The following is a 15,183-nucleotide window of genomic DNA, read 5'->3' as shown; positions in this document are numbered from 1 at the left end:
TTCTTTCTCTAATTGCTTTAGGTGTAAGGTTAGGTTGTTTATTTGAGATGTTTCTTGTTTCTTGAGGTAGGATTGTATTGCTATAAACTTCCCTCTTAGAACTGCTTTTGCTGCATCCCATAGGTTTTGGGGTGTCATGTTTTCACTGTCATTTGTTTCCTGGTATTTTTTGGTTTCCTCTTTGATTTCTTCAGTGATCTCTTGATTATTTAATAGTGTATTGTTTAGACTCCACTTGTTTGTATTTTTTACAGATTTTTTCCTGTAATTGATACCTAGTCTCATAGCATTGTGTTCAGAAATGATACTTGATCCGATTTCAATTTTCTTAATTTACCAAGGCTTGTTTTCTAACCCAAGATATGATCTATCCTGGAGAATGTTCCATGAGCACTTGAGAAGAAAGTGTATTCTGTTCTTTTTGGATGGAATGTCCTATTGATATCAATTAAGTCCATCTTGTTTAATGTGTTATTTAAAGCTTGTGTTTCCTTATTTATTTTCGTTCCATTGGTGAAAGTGGGGTGTTAAAATCCCCTACTATGATTGTGTTACAGTCAATTTCCCCTTTTATGGCTGTTATCATTTGACGTATGTATTAAGGTGCTCCTATGTTGGGTGCATAAATATTTACAGTTGTTATATCTTCTTCTTGGATTGATCCCTTGATCATTATGTAGTGTCCTTGTCTCTTGTAATAGTCTTTATTTTAAAGTCTATTTTGTCTGATATGACGACTGCTACTCCAACTTTCTTTTGATTTCCGTTTGCATTGAATATCTTTTTCAATCCCCTTACTTTCACTCTGCATGTATCCCTAGGTCTGACGTGGGTCTCTTGTAGACAGTATATATATGTGTCTTGGTTTTGTATCCATTCAGCCAGTCTATATTTTTTGGTGGGAGATTTAATCCATTTACATTTAAGGTAATTATCGATATGTATGTTCCTATTACCATTTTCCTAATGGTTTGGGGTTTGTTATTGTAGCTCTTTTCCTTCCCTTGTGTTTCCTGCCTAAAGAAGTTCCTTTAGCATTTGTTGTAAAGCTGGTTTGGTGGTGCTGAATTCTCTTAGCTTTTGCTTGTCTGTAGAGATTTTAATTTCTCTGTGGAATCTGAATGAGATCCTTGCTGATTTGAGTAATCTTGGTTGTAGGTTTTTCCCTTTCATCACTTTAAATATGTCTTGCCACTCACTTCTGGTGTGCACAGTTTCTGCTGAAAGATCAGCTTTTAACCTTATGGGGATTCCCTTCTATGTTATTTATTGTTTTTCCCTTACTGCTTTTAATATTTTTTCATTGTATTTAATTTTTGATAGTTTGATTAACATGTGTCTTGGTGAGTTTCTCCTTGGATTTATCCTGTATGGGACTCTCTGCACCTACTGGACTTGATTGACTGTTTCCTTTCCCATATTAGGGAGTTTTCAACTATAATCTCTTCAAATATTTTCTCAGTCCCTTTCTTTTTCTCTTCTTCTTCTGGGACCCCTATAATTCGAATGTTGGTGCATTTAATTTTGTCCCAGAAGTCTTTACTACTGTCCTCAAATCTTTTCATTCTTTTTTCTTTATTCTGCTCTGCCATAGTTATTTCCACTATTTTATCATCGAGGTCCCTTATCTGTTCTTGTGCCTCAGTTATTCTGTATTGATTCCTTATAGAGAATTTTTAATTTCATTTATTGTTTTGTTCATCATTGTTTGTTTGCTGTTTCATTCTTCTAGATCCTTTTTAAAAGTTTCTTGTAAGGTTTCCCTGGTGGTGCAGTGGTTGAGAGTCCGCCTGCCGATGCAGGGGATGTGGGTTCGTGTCCCTGTCCAGGAGGATCCTGCGTGCTGCGGAGCAGCTGGGCCCGTGAGCCGTGGCCATTGAGCCTGCGTGTCTGGAGCCTGTGCTCCACAACGGGAGAGGCCACAGCAGTGAGAGGCCCGCGTACCACAAAAAAAAAAAAAAAAAAAAAAAAAAAGTTCCTTGTATATTCTCCATTCTATTTCCAAGATTTTGGATCATCTTTAGTATCATTACTTTGAATTCTTTTTCAGGTAGACTGCCTATTTTCTCTTCATTTGTTTGGTCTGGTGAGTTTTTACCTTGCTCCTTCATCTGTTGTGTGTTTCTTTGTCTTTTCATTTTGCTTAACTTACTGTGTTTGGGGGCTCCTTTTCGCAGGCTGTAGTTTTGTAGTTCCCGTTGTTTTTTGTGTCTGACCCCAGTGGCTAAGGTTGGTTCAGTGGGTTGTGTAGGCTTACTGGTGGAGGGGACTGGTGCCTGTGTTCTGGTGGATGAGGCTGGTTCTTGTCTTTCTGGTGGGCAGGACCACGTCTGGTGGTGTGTTTTGGGGTGTCTGTGACCTTATCATGATTTTAGGCAGCCTCTCTGCTAATGGGTGGGTTTGTGTTCCTGTCCTGCTAGTTGTTTGGTGTAGGGTGTCCAGCACTGTAGCTTGCTATTTGTTGAGTGGAGCTGAGTCTTAGCCTTGAGACAGAGATCTCAGGGAGAGCTTTCACCGTTTGTTATTACATGGAGCTTGGAGGTCTCTGGTGGACCAATGTCCTGAACTTGGCTCTTCCACCTCAAAGGCACAGGCCTCACACCTGGCTGGAGCACCAAGACCCTGTCAGCCGCAAGGCTCAGAAGAAAACGGAGAAAAAAAGAAAGAAAGAAAATAAAAAGATATAAAGTTATTAAAATAAAAAATTTGAAAAATTATTAAAAATAAAAAAATTTAAACTAAAAAGAAGAAAAAAGAAAGAAAGAAGAGAGCAACCAAGCCAAAAAACAAATCCACCAATGATAACAAGAAAAGCTATATTAAAAAAAAAACGGACAAACAGTACCCTAGGGCAAATGGTAAAAGCCAAGCTATACAGACAAAATCACACTAAGAAGCATACACATACACACTCACCAGAAGATGAAAAAGAAATATATATATATATCTATTCATTAAAAAAGGAAGAGAGCAACTAAATCAATAAACAAGTCTACCAATGATAATAAACTCTAAATACTACACTAAGATAAACATAAAACCAGAAACAAATTATATGCAGTAAGCAAACCCCAAGTGTACAGTTGCTCCCAAAGTCTACCTCCTCAATATGGGATGATTTGTTGTCTACTCATGTATTCCACATATGCAGGGTACATTAAGTTGATTGTGGAGATTTAATCCACTGCTCCTGAGGCTGCTGGGAGAAATTTTCTTTTCTTTTCTTTGTTTGCACAGCTCCTCTGGTTCAGCTTTGTATTTGGCACTGCCTCTGCCTGTAGGTCGCCTGAGGGTGTCTTTTGGGAAGTCTGAGGTCTTCTGCCAGTGCTCAGTAGGTGTTCTGTAGGTGTTGTTCCACATGTAGATGTATTTCTGCTGTATTTGTGGGGAGAAAGGTGATATCCATGTCTTACTTCTCCACCATCTTGAAGGTCTCGCCTTGAATATATTTTTTAATAGTTCCAAAATAACAACTAAAAGGCAATTAGTCATTTTGTTGTTACTCAGTGAATGTGACCTCTAATCCAAGCTATCCTATTCCTTTCCAAAGGTCCTCTAGGATATTTTCTCAGTTTATAAATTCCCCATTCTAGGGTAAATTGTCCTTAGAGAATGGAATGTGCATGGTAGCAAATCCACTTAGCTTTCTCCATCTCACCTAAAGTATGTTAATGAGGAAATTCATTCTCTCCCTCTCTCTCTTTGTGTGTGTGTGTGTGTGTGTGTGTGTGTGTGTGTGTTATCAAACCTTAGAATTCCAATACTTTCCTTAGCCAAGTGTGATGATTGTACAATAGGCAAGTGTGAACTTGTAGTTTTAGTTTCCCAGGGTTCAGACGAGGCCTGGTGTATCATCAGGTGGTAAATCTCGCGTTGCTAACTATCTTTGTTGAGAACAGTGACTTACACTCCTCTGTGTGTGCTCCTGGCCAGCTAAAGGCTGATACCTCCTGCGAAATTTCTCCTTGGAGTACCTGAACTCCAGCTCTAACATCATTGCATCCCATTCAGAGCTACCTTGGCCCCTCTGCATGGGAAAGGGAGGAAGAAGGTGTTCTATTCACTCTTAAGATGAAGAAACTGAGTCTCAAAGAGGTTAATTTTTATGAATTCAAATAGTAAATGGTGGAAACAATTGATTCTAGACCTCATGATGTTTCACTATACTGGAAATATAAAATTTCAGTTTTGTAAAGAGCTGACAGCCAGTAATGCAGTAACTGAGTTTAAAGGTGTTAGTTGGGGTTTCACTGGCTGCTTGTGGGAGGCCTGATTTGTCTGAAACAGCGCCTGGTACATCGTAACTGTTATATAGGTGTCTTCCACTTGCCACCGCCACAAGCCTGGCCTTTGAGCAGCTTAGGTGTCACAAGTACGTCGTAACTATCATGTGTACACTACTCTTTCTTGGATCTAGACTTAAGAAGGGGGACAATTCTCTTAAAATGTAAGCAATTTTAAGCCGGTGAGAATTTCTGTAAACTGGAGTACTGTTTCTATGACACTCAGTGAGGCCACAATAATGTCAAGAAACGAAACTATTTCTATGACCTCCATCTGTGTAAAGGGAGATTAGAGTTCTGTAACACTCATTAACCTCGTTGATCTTTAGCCCTTGATGTGGGCTTCTTTATCTCTGCCTACATAAAGATATCAAATTATGAGTAGCTTGTGGATTCAGACCAAGACACACTCATGGAGTCTACATCATTTGGATAAAGGCTTGACAGAAGCATCCCTCTGGAATATCTATTTGAAGGAATCTTTTTAGGGAAATAATAATATAAACAATGTCAAAGGAAAATTAGTTAAAGCATCCAAGGTGACACATTTTAAAATATCTTAATCTCTTCAAGTAACAAATTCAATGATAATATACAATCATGAGAGCTGTTTCTTATATCAGATCTACAAAGAATTTCTATCAGGAAATTCTTCCTATTAGCCTGACTCAACTTTCTTCCTATTATCACCTTATTAAGATTGCAGAGGTTACCATCCCCAAAGTACTTTTTTCATAACCAACCCAAGATTTTTTAATACAATTTAAATTCTCTCTCTTACTATTTCTACTTTTCTCTTTTTTCTGAGTTAGTGGTTTTATAATGACCATTACAGATTTTTAAGTATTTTAAGAGCTACCATCTCAGGGATATGTGTCATAGAAAACTTGTATTATCAATTAAGTAGAGCATTTATAAAATTGGTGAATAAATTAATATTATTTTGATTCTGTAATGTAGAAGCTTATCTAAATGACTTCATATTTAGGAAATTCATGTTATTATAGTCTTAGAAAATTAGATGGCTATTTTCCTGGTAGTGCTGAATTTGAATGTTTGTGAATAAATCTGTTTTAAAAATGAGAATTTCAAGTGTCTCTGTAAAAATAAATATATAAGTGTGTATGTATGCATGCATACATACAACTACACATATTGTTTATAAGTTTAGGCCAGGTACAAAGAAACCACTAAAATATTTCCATAATATCTCTGCCATTTAGAGTTCAAAACAATATTTCTACAATACTGACCTCTATGCAGCTAGTGCTCTGCTGCCAGGACAGGTGAGCATGTTCTGTGAGTCCTGGCAGGCAGAATGCTATGGACACTTCTGAAAAACCACCTGGCCCACCACTTGCAAAGCAACTCATAGGTTACCAATAGCAGGAATCCCTAACTACCCTTAGTGCAAAGGAAAGAAGTGGGTCTAGGGCCACCCATTAGAAGTTGGAACCAGTGAGAGTCTGTCCTGTCCTGAGGGAGCTGGAACTATAAGGAAACACCACTGTTGCAGGAAATTCCACTGAGGCAGGGGAGGAAGAATACCCTGGTTTCTCTTTCTTCCTTTCTCCCATTCTCCGCTCATAGCCTGACATTAGCCAAACACAGCAGGAAGCTAGTTTCCATGGAAACCTGAAAAAACCATAGCTTACCAGAATGCCCTCTCCCTTCCACTTCTCCCCCAGCTGGGAGAGGGCAGAGAAAGGGTAAGCAAGGGATCAGCACAATGGCCAACAAGCTTTGAGAAATGCTAGGTTAAACAAAGAACATTGATTTCTTAACTATAGGATTTCTCATATCACTATGATTCTGCATAGGAAGGGTATAGTATGTGGCTGAAAATGGAACTCATGCCAGAGTATTGCACAGAACAAGGACTACACTTTGAGAAACTCTATCTTCAGCTAGACTAACCCAGGAGAACAGGACTGATCTTGTGGAAATTGCTCTGAAATTGGTTGCAATAGTAAATGTTCTAATAGACACCATCTAGTCTCTTCTCGGGAAAAACAGTGAAGAAAATTCCAAGTATGAAAGTAGATAAGAGTATCCATGTGGCTTTTTTTTTTTTTTTTTTTTTTTTTTTTTTTGCGGTACGCGGGCCTCTCACTGTTGTGGCCTCTCCCGTTGTGGAGCACAGGCTCCGGACGCTTAGGCTCAGTGGCCATGGCTCACGGGCCAAGCTGCTCCGCGGCACGTGGGATCTTCCTGGACCGGGGCACGAACCCGCGTCCCCTGCATGGGCAGGCGGACTCTCAACCACTGCATCACCAGGGAAGCCCTCCATGTGGCTTTTTCTCTGCTTCCCACAGGCGTCTAGAATTTGCTTTTTATTAATAATCCTTGCACCCAAGACCCTGGCATTCTGGACTTTGAAGTCTCAAACTAGAGATTAAACTGTCAAAAAAAAAATGACCCTCTTCAAGGACACCATTTGGGGGACATCTAGCTTCTTATGGGCTCTTTACACTTGTTTTCAGCTAATATAATTCAAGGTGGTTGACCAAAACTGATCCATCTGCTGGACATTCAAAAGACTGGTGAAGGCCAGACATTCTCCAGTGGTAGGAGAGGCAATGAAAATAAAAGGCACGTGAAAGCTGATGTTTTTCTGCATGCTTCTCTTACCATAGACACTTAAGAAAACAAAAACAAAAATAAAAAGTAATTACTGAAAACTCTTACAGGAAAACATAGGCAGAACACTCTATGATATAAATCACAGCCAACAAACACATGAAAGGATGCCCAACATCACTAATCATTAGATAAATGCAAATCAAAACTACAATGAGGTATCACCTCACACCAGTCAGAATGGCCATCATCAAAAAATCTACAAACAATAAATGCTGGAGAGGGTGTGGAGAAAAGGGAACCCTCTTGCACTGTTGGTGGGAATCATCATCAGATGAATGGATAAAGAAGATGTGGCACATATATACAATGGAATATTACTCAGCCATAAAAAGAAACAAAATTGAGTTATTTGTAGTGAGGTGGATGGACCCTAGAGTCTGTCATACAGAGTGAAGTAAGTCAGAAAGAGAAAAACAAATACCATATGCTAACACATATATATGGAATCAAAAAAAAAAAAATGGTTCTGACGAACCTAGGAGCAGGACAGGAATAAAGACTCAGTCATAGAGAATGAACTTCAGGACACAGGGAGGGGGAAGGATAAGCTGGGACGAAGTGAGAGAGTGGCATGGACATGTATATACTACCAAATGTAAAATAGATAGCTAATGGGAAGCAGCTGCATAGCATAGGGAGATCGCATGGACATGTATATACTACCAAATGTAAAATAGATAGCTAATGGGAAGCAGCCACATAGCACAGGGAAATCAGCTCGGTGCTTTGTGACCACCTACAGGGGTGGGATAGGGAGGGTGGGAGGGAGATGCAAGAGGGAGGAGATAAGGGGATATATGTATGTATAGCTGATTCGCTTTGTTATAATGCAGAAACTAACACACCACGGTAAAGCAATTATACTCCAATAAGGATGTTAAAAGGAAAATAAGTAAACTGAAATATATCATGGCACGATTTGCTGAGTCACTGAATTCAGATTTTTTTAAATAGACCTGTTTATTTCTAGAGGACTGTTGATTTTTAATAGAGATGTGACTATTTGAATCCAAGTGGGGTTTTTTGGTCCATTTATATATCCTAATGCTAAGGCTGTATCAAATTAACAGTTAGCTGTGTATCAGACACAAAGAAATAGTAAGAAAAAAGACAAAGTTTAGGGGCACTCTTAGCTTTATCAGAGTTCTTTTGTTGAAGAATTCATGTGCTGAAGATATTGCAAAAGACTTTTTAACTTAGGATCCAGACATTTAATCCTGGCCCCTCTACTTAGTAGCTGTGTGACCTGAGATGGTCACATATTGTTTCTGATAGCCAGTTCCCTCATCTGGAAAATGAGAATGAAAATGTATGTCCTGTATCCCTTAGGTCATCATTGAGAGACAAAATGAGATCATGTCTGGGAAAATACTTCTAAATTATCAACTGCTTTTCTGTGGAAGAAGATGGCCAAAGAAGAATGTACACTTTCTCTGGAATTATGCCAGAGGCCTTAACATGCTAAATATCTAAAAAATGAACTCAGCCTTTTTCCTTTCCTGTCCTCAGAGACTTAAGTTTTCTACAAGTAACTCATAAAATTAGTGCTCCACTGGAAATGCAATTTGATTTGAGTAATATCATCATTGAGATGCCCCTTGGAGGCCAAGGGTGTTTCCTCTTTCACACTGCTGTGAACGACATTCATGTGGTCCTGAAAATTACTCCAATATCCCACGTCTCTAGACTGCAGGTTTTTTCTTCTGATTTACCTAGATATTACCTTCCCCATATCTCTGTTTGTGAATTATTCTCTCCTGCCCAAGCCACGTTCTTGGCAGTAGACATCAGGTTAATTGCTATTCCTTCATGTATGATGCTCCAAGCCCTCTGAGTACCAGCACTTCATTATAACAGAGCCATTCTAGTCTTAGTAAAATGACAATGGATCACACCATAAAGATGGAATTTTTCCACAGATCTGAATCATAGCATCAGAGCTGACTGCAGAAATCATCTTCCCGAATGGTTTATAAGATTTTTTAATAGGACATGCCTTTTATAAAATGAAATCATGGGTAGAGCACCATATAAAAATAGGTTTAGTCAAAAATGCTTTGGCTGAAGAGGGAGGCAGAACCCTAACATATTACTCAGTCTTCTTGTTTCTTTGAAGATACTAAGGTTCCACTAAACCATTTGAAAACTACTTTGTATAGTCCAACCTCCTCTTCCCTCCAGTGTTTCACTCCCTCCTACAATATTCAACCTTTCAGCACTTCCATTGATGTCTTTCCTCCCAAGGAAGGCCATCTTATTTTTGGACAGCTTTATTTGTTTGTTCAGAAAGTTCATTTGCATGTTTTGTTGGTTTCCTTATAACTTCTGTTTGTTGAACCTAGAACAAAACTAGATTGTGCTCTATTTAACATATTTGAGTCAATGCTCATATTCCTCTGAAAACTTTTTTTTTTTTTTTTTTTACAAACTGAGTATCTCTGATTTTTTTCAAATTTCTCATAATGAGAGAATATATGTTACTAATCTCTTTATTCAAATCTGTTTCCTTTGGGTTTGCTTCAGTTTGTCAATGTCAGTTTTAATTTGTATGCCCAGGACTGTGAACAGTAATTCCTATCTTGATTGCAACCATCAACTTTTTCATTTTGAACATTCTGTTTCTGTTAATGTGGCTTATAATTGCATTTGATTTGGAGGAGACTCATGGAGCTTAGTCACCAAAACCCCAATAATCTTGAATAGACTACTACAGAGCAACATATCTCATGTTTCAAACTTGTAAAAAATGTTTTTATGGTTTCATGTGGTCGTTTTCCTTTGCTGTGGTTCATAAAGTCAGTCACACGATTTTGTTAGAAAGATTTCCAGGTCCTTGTCATTTATAGGATCTAGTTTATGGGATTTGGTAAATTTATGACTGTATATTTGTTCACATTTTATTCTGTCAGTCACACAGACACCATCTTCTTAGTAATGTCCTATAGATCTTTGTCGATACGTCGCGGAGCAGAGGCTCCGGACGCGCAGGCTCAGCGGCCATGGCTCACGGGCCCAGCCGCTCCGCGGCATGTGGGATCCTCCCAGACCGGGGCACGAACCCATCCATGTCCGCTGCATCGGCAGGCGGGCTCTCAACCACTGCGCCACCAGGGAAGCCCTGTTGATATAAATTTTGTTGCAAAAAAATTTATTATTGCAGGTTCAAACTATATAATCCTGGTTACCCATTTATGTCTGACATAAAGAACTTTCCTAGTATAGAATTTTTAAGGTTTGGAGAGGGCCAACTATAAGCCTGAAAGAATAGGAACCTGCTAAGCTGATTTGGTTATACTCCCATGGTTCTATGAGTATGTAATTTCAAAAATCCACCTCCAAACGAGGGGTTTTATCTACTGTTAAATAGATGAATTTTTAAGCACCAGAAGATCAGTTTGAATTTTTATTCTTTCCTCGGAATTTTCTCAACTGTGTGGGTTTCACCCAGATACTTTGCCTTCCTTGAACATACTTTCATGTGGTTTTATAATATTTATTCAACATCATTTTCCATTAGTTCTCTATTTTTAATTGTTGCTAACCATTTCAATGTGTAGCTATTACATGGTGCAGAACTGAATTGTCCACATTAATGTCTAAGGAGACCATGAACCATTTTGTTTGCTGCCTGGTCAGACCTGGTATTCATGGCAGGTTTTCTGAATATTTCTGATGGAAGTCTTTAAGCACATGTAATTCTGAAAACACATTCCCATTCAGTAAGACTTATACAGGATGGTAAGCCCAACATGGCAAAATATTTCTAAAAAATTCCATAAACATTAAGCATATTTATGTCATAGCATTAAATTTGGTCAGTTTGAAACTTACCGTATTGTAGTATAAGAGGCATTTTGTTTGCTTGTGTTTACTTTCCCAGGAGTAAATGCATTTTGGTTAACCACAATGGCATACTTAGTCAAGACATTTATGTCAACAAATCCTACTGCTTAACAAAGTCACATTCTTAGTTTCTAGGACAGCAGACTGGATTCTAAGTAATAAGGTGTTTATAAGGTGTGCTGTAAATCTGAGACTATAAACATGTCTACTTTCTGTTAAACCTGCTGCTGTGCATGAGGTACAATAAGCTCCCTTTTCAGCTTTATGGTGGCCAGTAAGTTAGCTTGCCTGTCTTGATTGCTGTTGATTCTACTGTTCCCAAAGTCTCCTGCCAAGCTCTTGACCTAAGTCACGCTCTCTGGTGATGTCATAATGCTGCTGAGAATTTGCTCATTCACTCTACCTGCGGGGATGCCCCAAGAGTCACATACCTTCCCTGTTAGTCACACACTAGTTGGGGAATAACATCTTGAAAAAAGCAAGGCCTCTCCTTCTCCTAATTTCAAATGTATCACATTTTTAGATCTTTCATAACAAGCTTATGGATATAGTTAGATGACTGTTACCTTTATAGAAATTATTTTTCATATGACTTCTTCTCAAGAGTTAGCAGAACTAATATTGTTTTTTTGACAAAAACAAGATTTTCTCTGCATTCATAAGCAAAATCTATTGCAATTCAACACATATTTCTAAAACACAGAGCCTGGTATTTGAGATTATCACCATGGTTACTGATGCCAAACATCTGGGGGAAAGAGGGGAAACTGGTAGTAGATCTGAATGTTTAAATTACATGTCAAACATACCTCTTTGGAAAAATCTAATCAATTTTAAGTTCTTCACTTTTCACCAAATATTGGGTATTTCTATAGGTATACCTTGCATCTTGCCTTACTTTACACTTTAATTACCTCACCCAAAGTGTTCATAGAATAATGTTCCGGAGATCCTGTTAAACCAAATATAAAAACAAAACCAAACAAAGAACAAAACCTCAATAAAAATTCTCTAAAATCCACTGGGTTTGAGCTCAGTCCAAAACAAAGAGCTCATGTATTTGTACACTTTTTCTTTCTCAGATGAACACTATGAAGATAGCATCAGTGTTTTAACCAGGTATGAACAATGGCCCAAATACAAATGACTAAAAACCACAAGTTAATTTCTCATGGACTTGGAGCTTACCTCTGTCTTTTGATATGTCAGAATGTTTCCTCTGACACTTTACATTTAATAAAAGAGTGTTTTTTGGAGAATATTTTCTTCTACCTTCAGGAAGAACATCAGCAACTAAAATCTTTGACCAAAGATTTAGAGGCTATTTCTGGAACGTTCTTTGATTTATTTTGTCCACAATTATATACCTACACATTTGACACTCAATTTGACAATTAACATGAATTAGGCAAAAAAACATTTCCTTAAGCAGTTTTTCAAACTTCAGAGATATATAGATATTTTGCAAAAGAAAAAAGTTCTTGTGGATCCCCCAACATTAAAATATTTTTATCATAATGTTAATTAAACCTGTTTGATTTTATATAATGAAACCTAAATAAATGTATGAGCAAAAATAAGCTCATGAAATCCATAAAATTCAATATTAACTTAATGTGAGTTATATGGTTTCTTTAGTGATACAAATTTACTATTTAACCTATGAATATGACAAACGTTTTAGTGACTTTATGTTTCATGAGGACAAATCCATGTCTGCTTTTTCTTACCATTGTGTGATCTTAGGAAATATTTGAGGAGAAAATGAGATAATGGTTCTTATTAATATGGACAACTTTTAAAATATTGAGCAGACCAAAGATGTACAATACCTTTACACTGAAAACTATAGAACATTATTGAGAGAAGTTAAGAGGAGCTAAATAAATAAATAGAGGGACATACCAGTTCATGGATGAGAAGATTCAATATGTAAAGTTTATTACCCATAAACTAACCTATCAATTCAGTGTAATCCACTCAAAATCCTAACAGGTGACTTCTCTGCAGAAATTGATAAGATAATTCTAAAATTCATATGTAAATGCAAAGGCTTATGAATGGACAAGTAAATCTTTAAGAACAATAAATTTTAAAACTAGAGGCCTTACTATCATATATTGACTCACTATAAACTATACTAATTATAAAAGTGTGGTGTTGATGAAATTATAGGCAACCTGAGAATGGAACAGAACAGAGAGTCCATAAACAAAGAAATATATGTACATTCACCTGATTTATGGCAAAGGTGACACTGCAGTGAAGTGCAGAAAGTATGGCCTTTTCAATATGTAGTGCTGGGTCAATTACATATCCATACCCCCCCAAAATGTTTCTTGACCCCTACTTTACACCAAACACAAAAATTAATTTCAGATTGATTGCAGATCTAAATGTGAAAGGTAAAACAAATAAAGCCTCTTAAGTGAAAACAAAGGCAATATCTTTGTTCCTTTGGAATAGTCAAAGATTGCTTAAACAGGACACTAAAAGCACTAACCATTAAAAAAAAAGTATAATCTATAAGTCTATAATAAAATAAAAACAACATAATAAAAGTGTAGTGACTTCTGCTTCTGGAATAGATTGAGTAGCAGGGACCAGATTTATACTCCCAATTGAAATAACAAAAAAAAGAAAAAAGAAAGAAAAAAACCAGAAAACAGACAAAATATATGAAACTACCATTCTTGAGACACTAGAAATCAAGACACGAAGGGTAGTGATCCCTGAGAAATGGAGAGCAAATGAAGCAAGCCCTATTATTACCCTGGCTTACTCCCTTGAGAGAGTTTACTGTCTTCAATTCAAGGTGGGGGAACCCAAGTGGAGCCCATCAGACTCCCTGAGTTGAGGAGTCAGACCTAAGTGTCCAGGAGGCCAAGGAAGTTAAAGTTAACAGGACAGAGTACTGAACAGGACAGAACTGTACAGAGAAATAATTTTAGAGATAAGTATTTAACTGAGTACTGATTGGTGTATGAATATGAGGAAACCACCTGAATTCAGGAAGAGAGACTATTACAGGATACAGTACTCAGCATTTACACAAGGTTAGAAATAGTGCCTTTTTGCACTAGCCAGACTGGTAAACCTGATGATTCACTAGACATGGGAAATAATTCAAAACAGAGTTGCTTCAGTAGAAGGAAAGAAATTTAAAATTAGCCCTAGATTAAATGCTACTCTTGATTCCACCTAACAACTCTTAAAAGCTAACTCAAAAGGATCAAACTGTTTCCAAGTAATTTAAATACAAAGCTTAAGAATACAAAATATTCAGAACCCAAGAAGGTAAAATCACAATGCCAATTAAGTTGGCGTATAAGTAAAGATTACTAGGCATAGAAAGAAGCAGAAAAATACATCCCATAATGAGGACAAAAATCAACTCAAACCAAATCAGAATGACACAGATGTTAGAATTAGCAGATTGGCATTACAAAGTGATTATTATAACTGTATTCCAGATGTTTAAAAAAATTAAGTAGAGACAGGGAAGAAATAAAAAGAACCCAAAGCAAACTGATAGAGGTGAAAATAACAATGTCTGATATGAAAATTACACTGTTTAGGATTGGCATTTTAGAAAAGATTAGTGAACTTGAAGAGGAAGTAATGGAAACTATCCAAATGAAAAACAGAGAAATTCTTAAAAATTTAAAAACTTCTCAGTGGGATTTGGGACATGTTCAAGCAGCCTAATATAGGCATAACTTGAGTCTGAATGGGGCACAAGATATAGTTGAAGAAATAATGTCCAAAAATGTTCCAAATGTGATGCAAAAACTATAAACCCATAGACCCAAGAAGCTTCCTGAGCCCTAAGCACAAGAAACATGAAGAACACTACACCAAGGTATATCATAATCAAGTTGCTTAAAACCAGTAAGAATACCAGTGAGAAAGAGAAAATCCTAAAGTCAGTGAGAAGAATAAACAACATGTTATGCACAGAGAAACACAGATAATGATGACATCAGATTTCTCATTAGAAACAATATGAGAAGACATCTACATCTTTAAAGTACTAAAAGAAAAAATAACTGTCAAACTACAAATTTAAACCCAGCAAAAATATCTTTTAGAATAAATATTCATCACTAGCAGATTTTCAGATGATCAAAGATAATACTAGATAGAAAACTAAATCTACGCAAAGAAATGAATGAAGAGCATAGTGGTAACTACATGACAAACTAATTGCTAAATAAGTAAGATTTTTCTTATTATTTAAATATCTTATTAAATACAATAATAACAATGTTTGTGTGATGCATATGTATAAATAAAATACAGAACAAAAAACTAGCATTAAAGCCAGGAGGATAAAAATGAAAGTATACTACAGAACAGTTCTTAAAATATATGTGACGTGGTATAATATCACTTGAAAGTAGATTGTGATAGA

General features: G+C 36.9%; 1 protein-coding gene across 1 annotated transcript in view; it reads right to left on the bottom strand.

The window, feature by feature from the left end:
- Window positions 1-4,299, bottom strand: part of LOC129392356 (tetratricopeptide repeat protein 9C-like) — an 18,037-nt gene extending 13,738 nt beyond the window's left edge. The window contains 2 exon segments of the mRNA XM_055086880.1: window positions 3,908-4,027; window positions 4,204-4,299. Coding sequence (XP_054942855.1) covers window positions 3,908-4,027; window positions 4,204-4,299 — 216 coding nt within the window.
- Window positions 4,300-15,183: the final 10,884 nt, after the last annotated feature.

Source organism: Physeter macrocephalus, chromosome 8 (genome assembly GCF_002837175.3).
Source record: "Physeter macrocephalus isolate SW-GA chromosome 8, ASM283717v5, whole genome shotgun sequence".
In the NCBI taxonomy this organism is placed as follows: Eukaryota; Metazoa; Chordata; class Mammalia; order Artiodactyla; family Physeteridae; genus Physeter; species Physeter macrocephalus.
The sequence above is the reverse complement of the archived record's forward strand: the minus strand, read 5'-3'. Positions and strand labels throughout refer to the sequence as shown.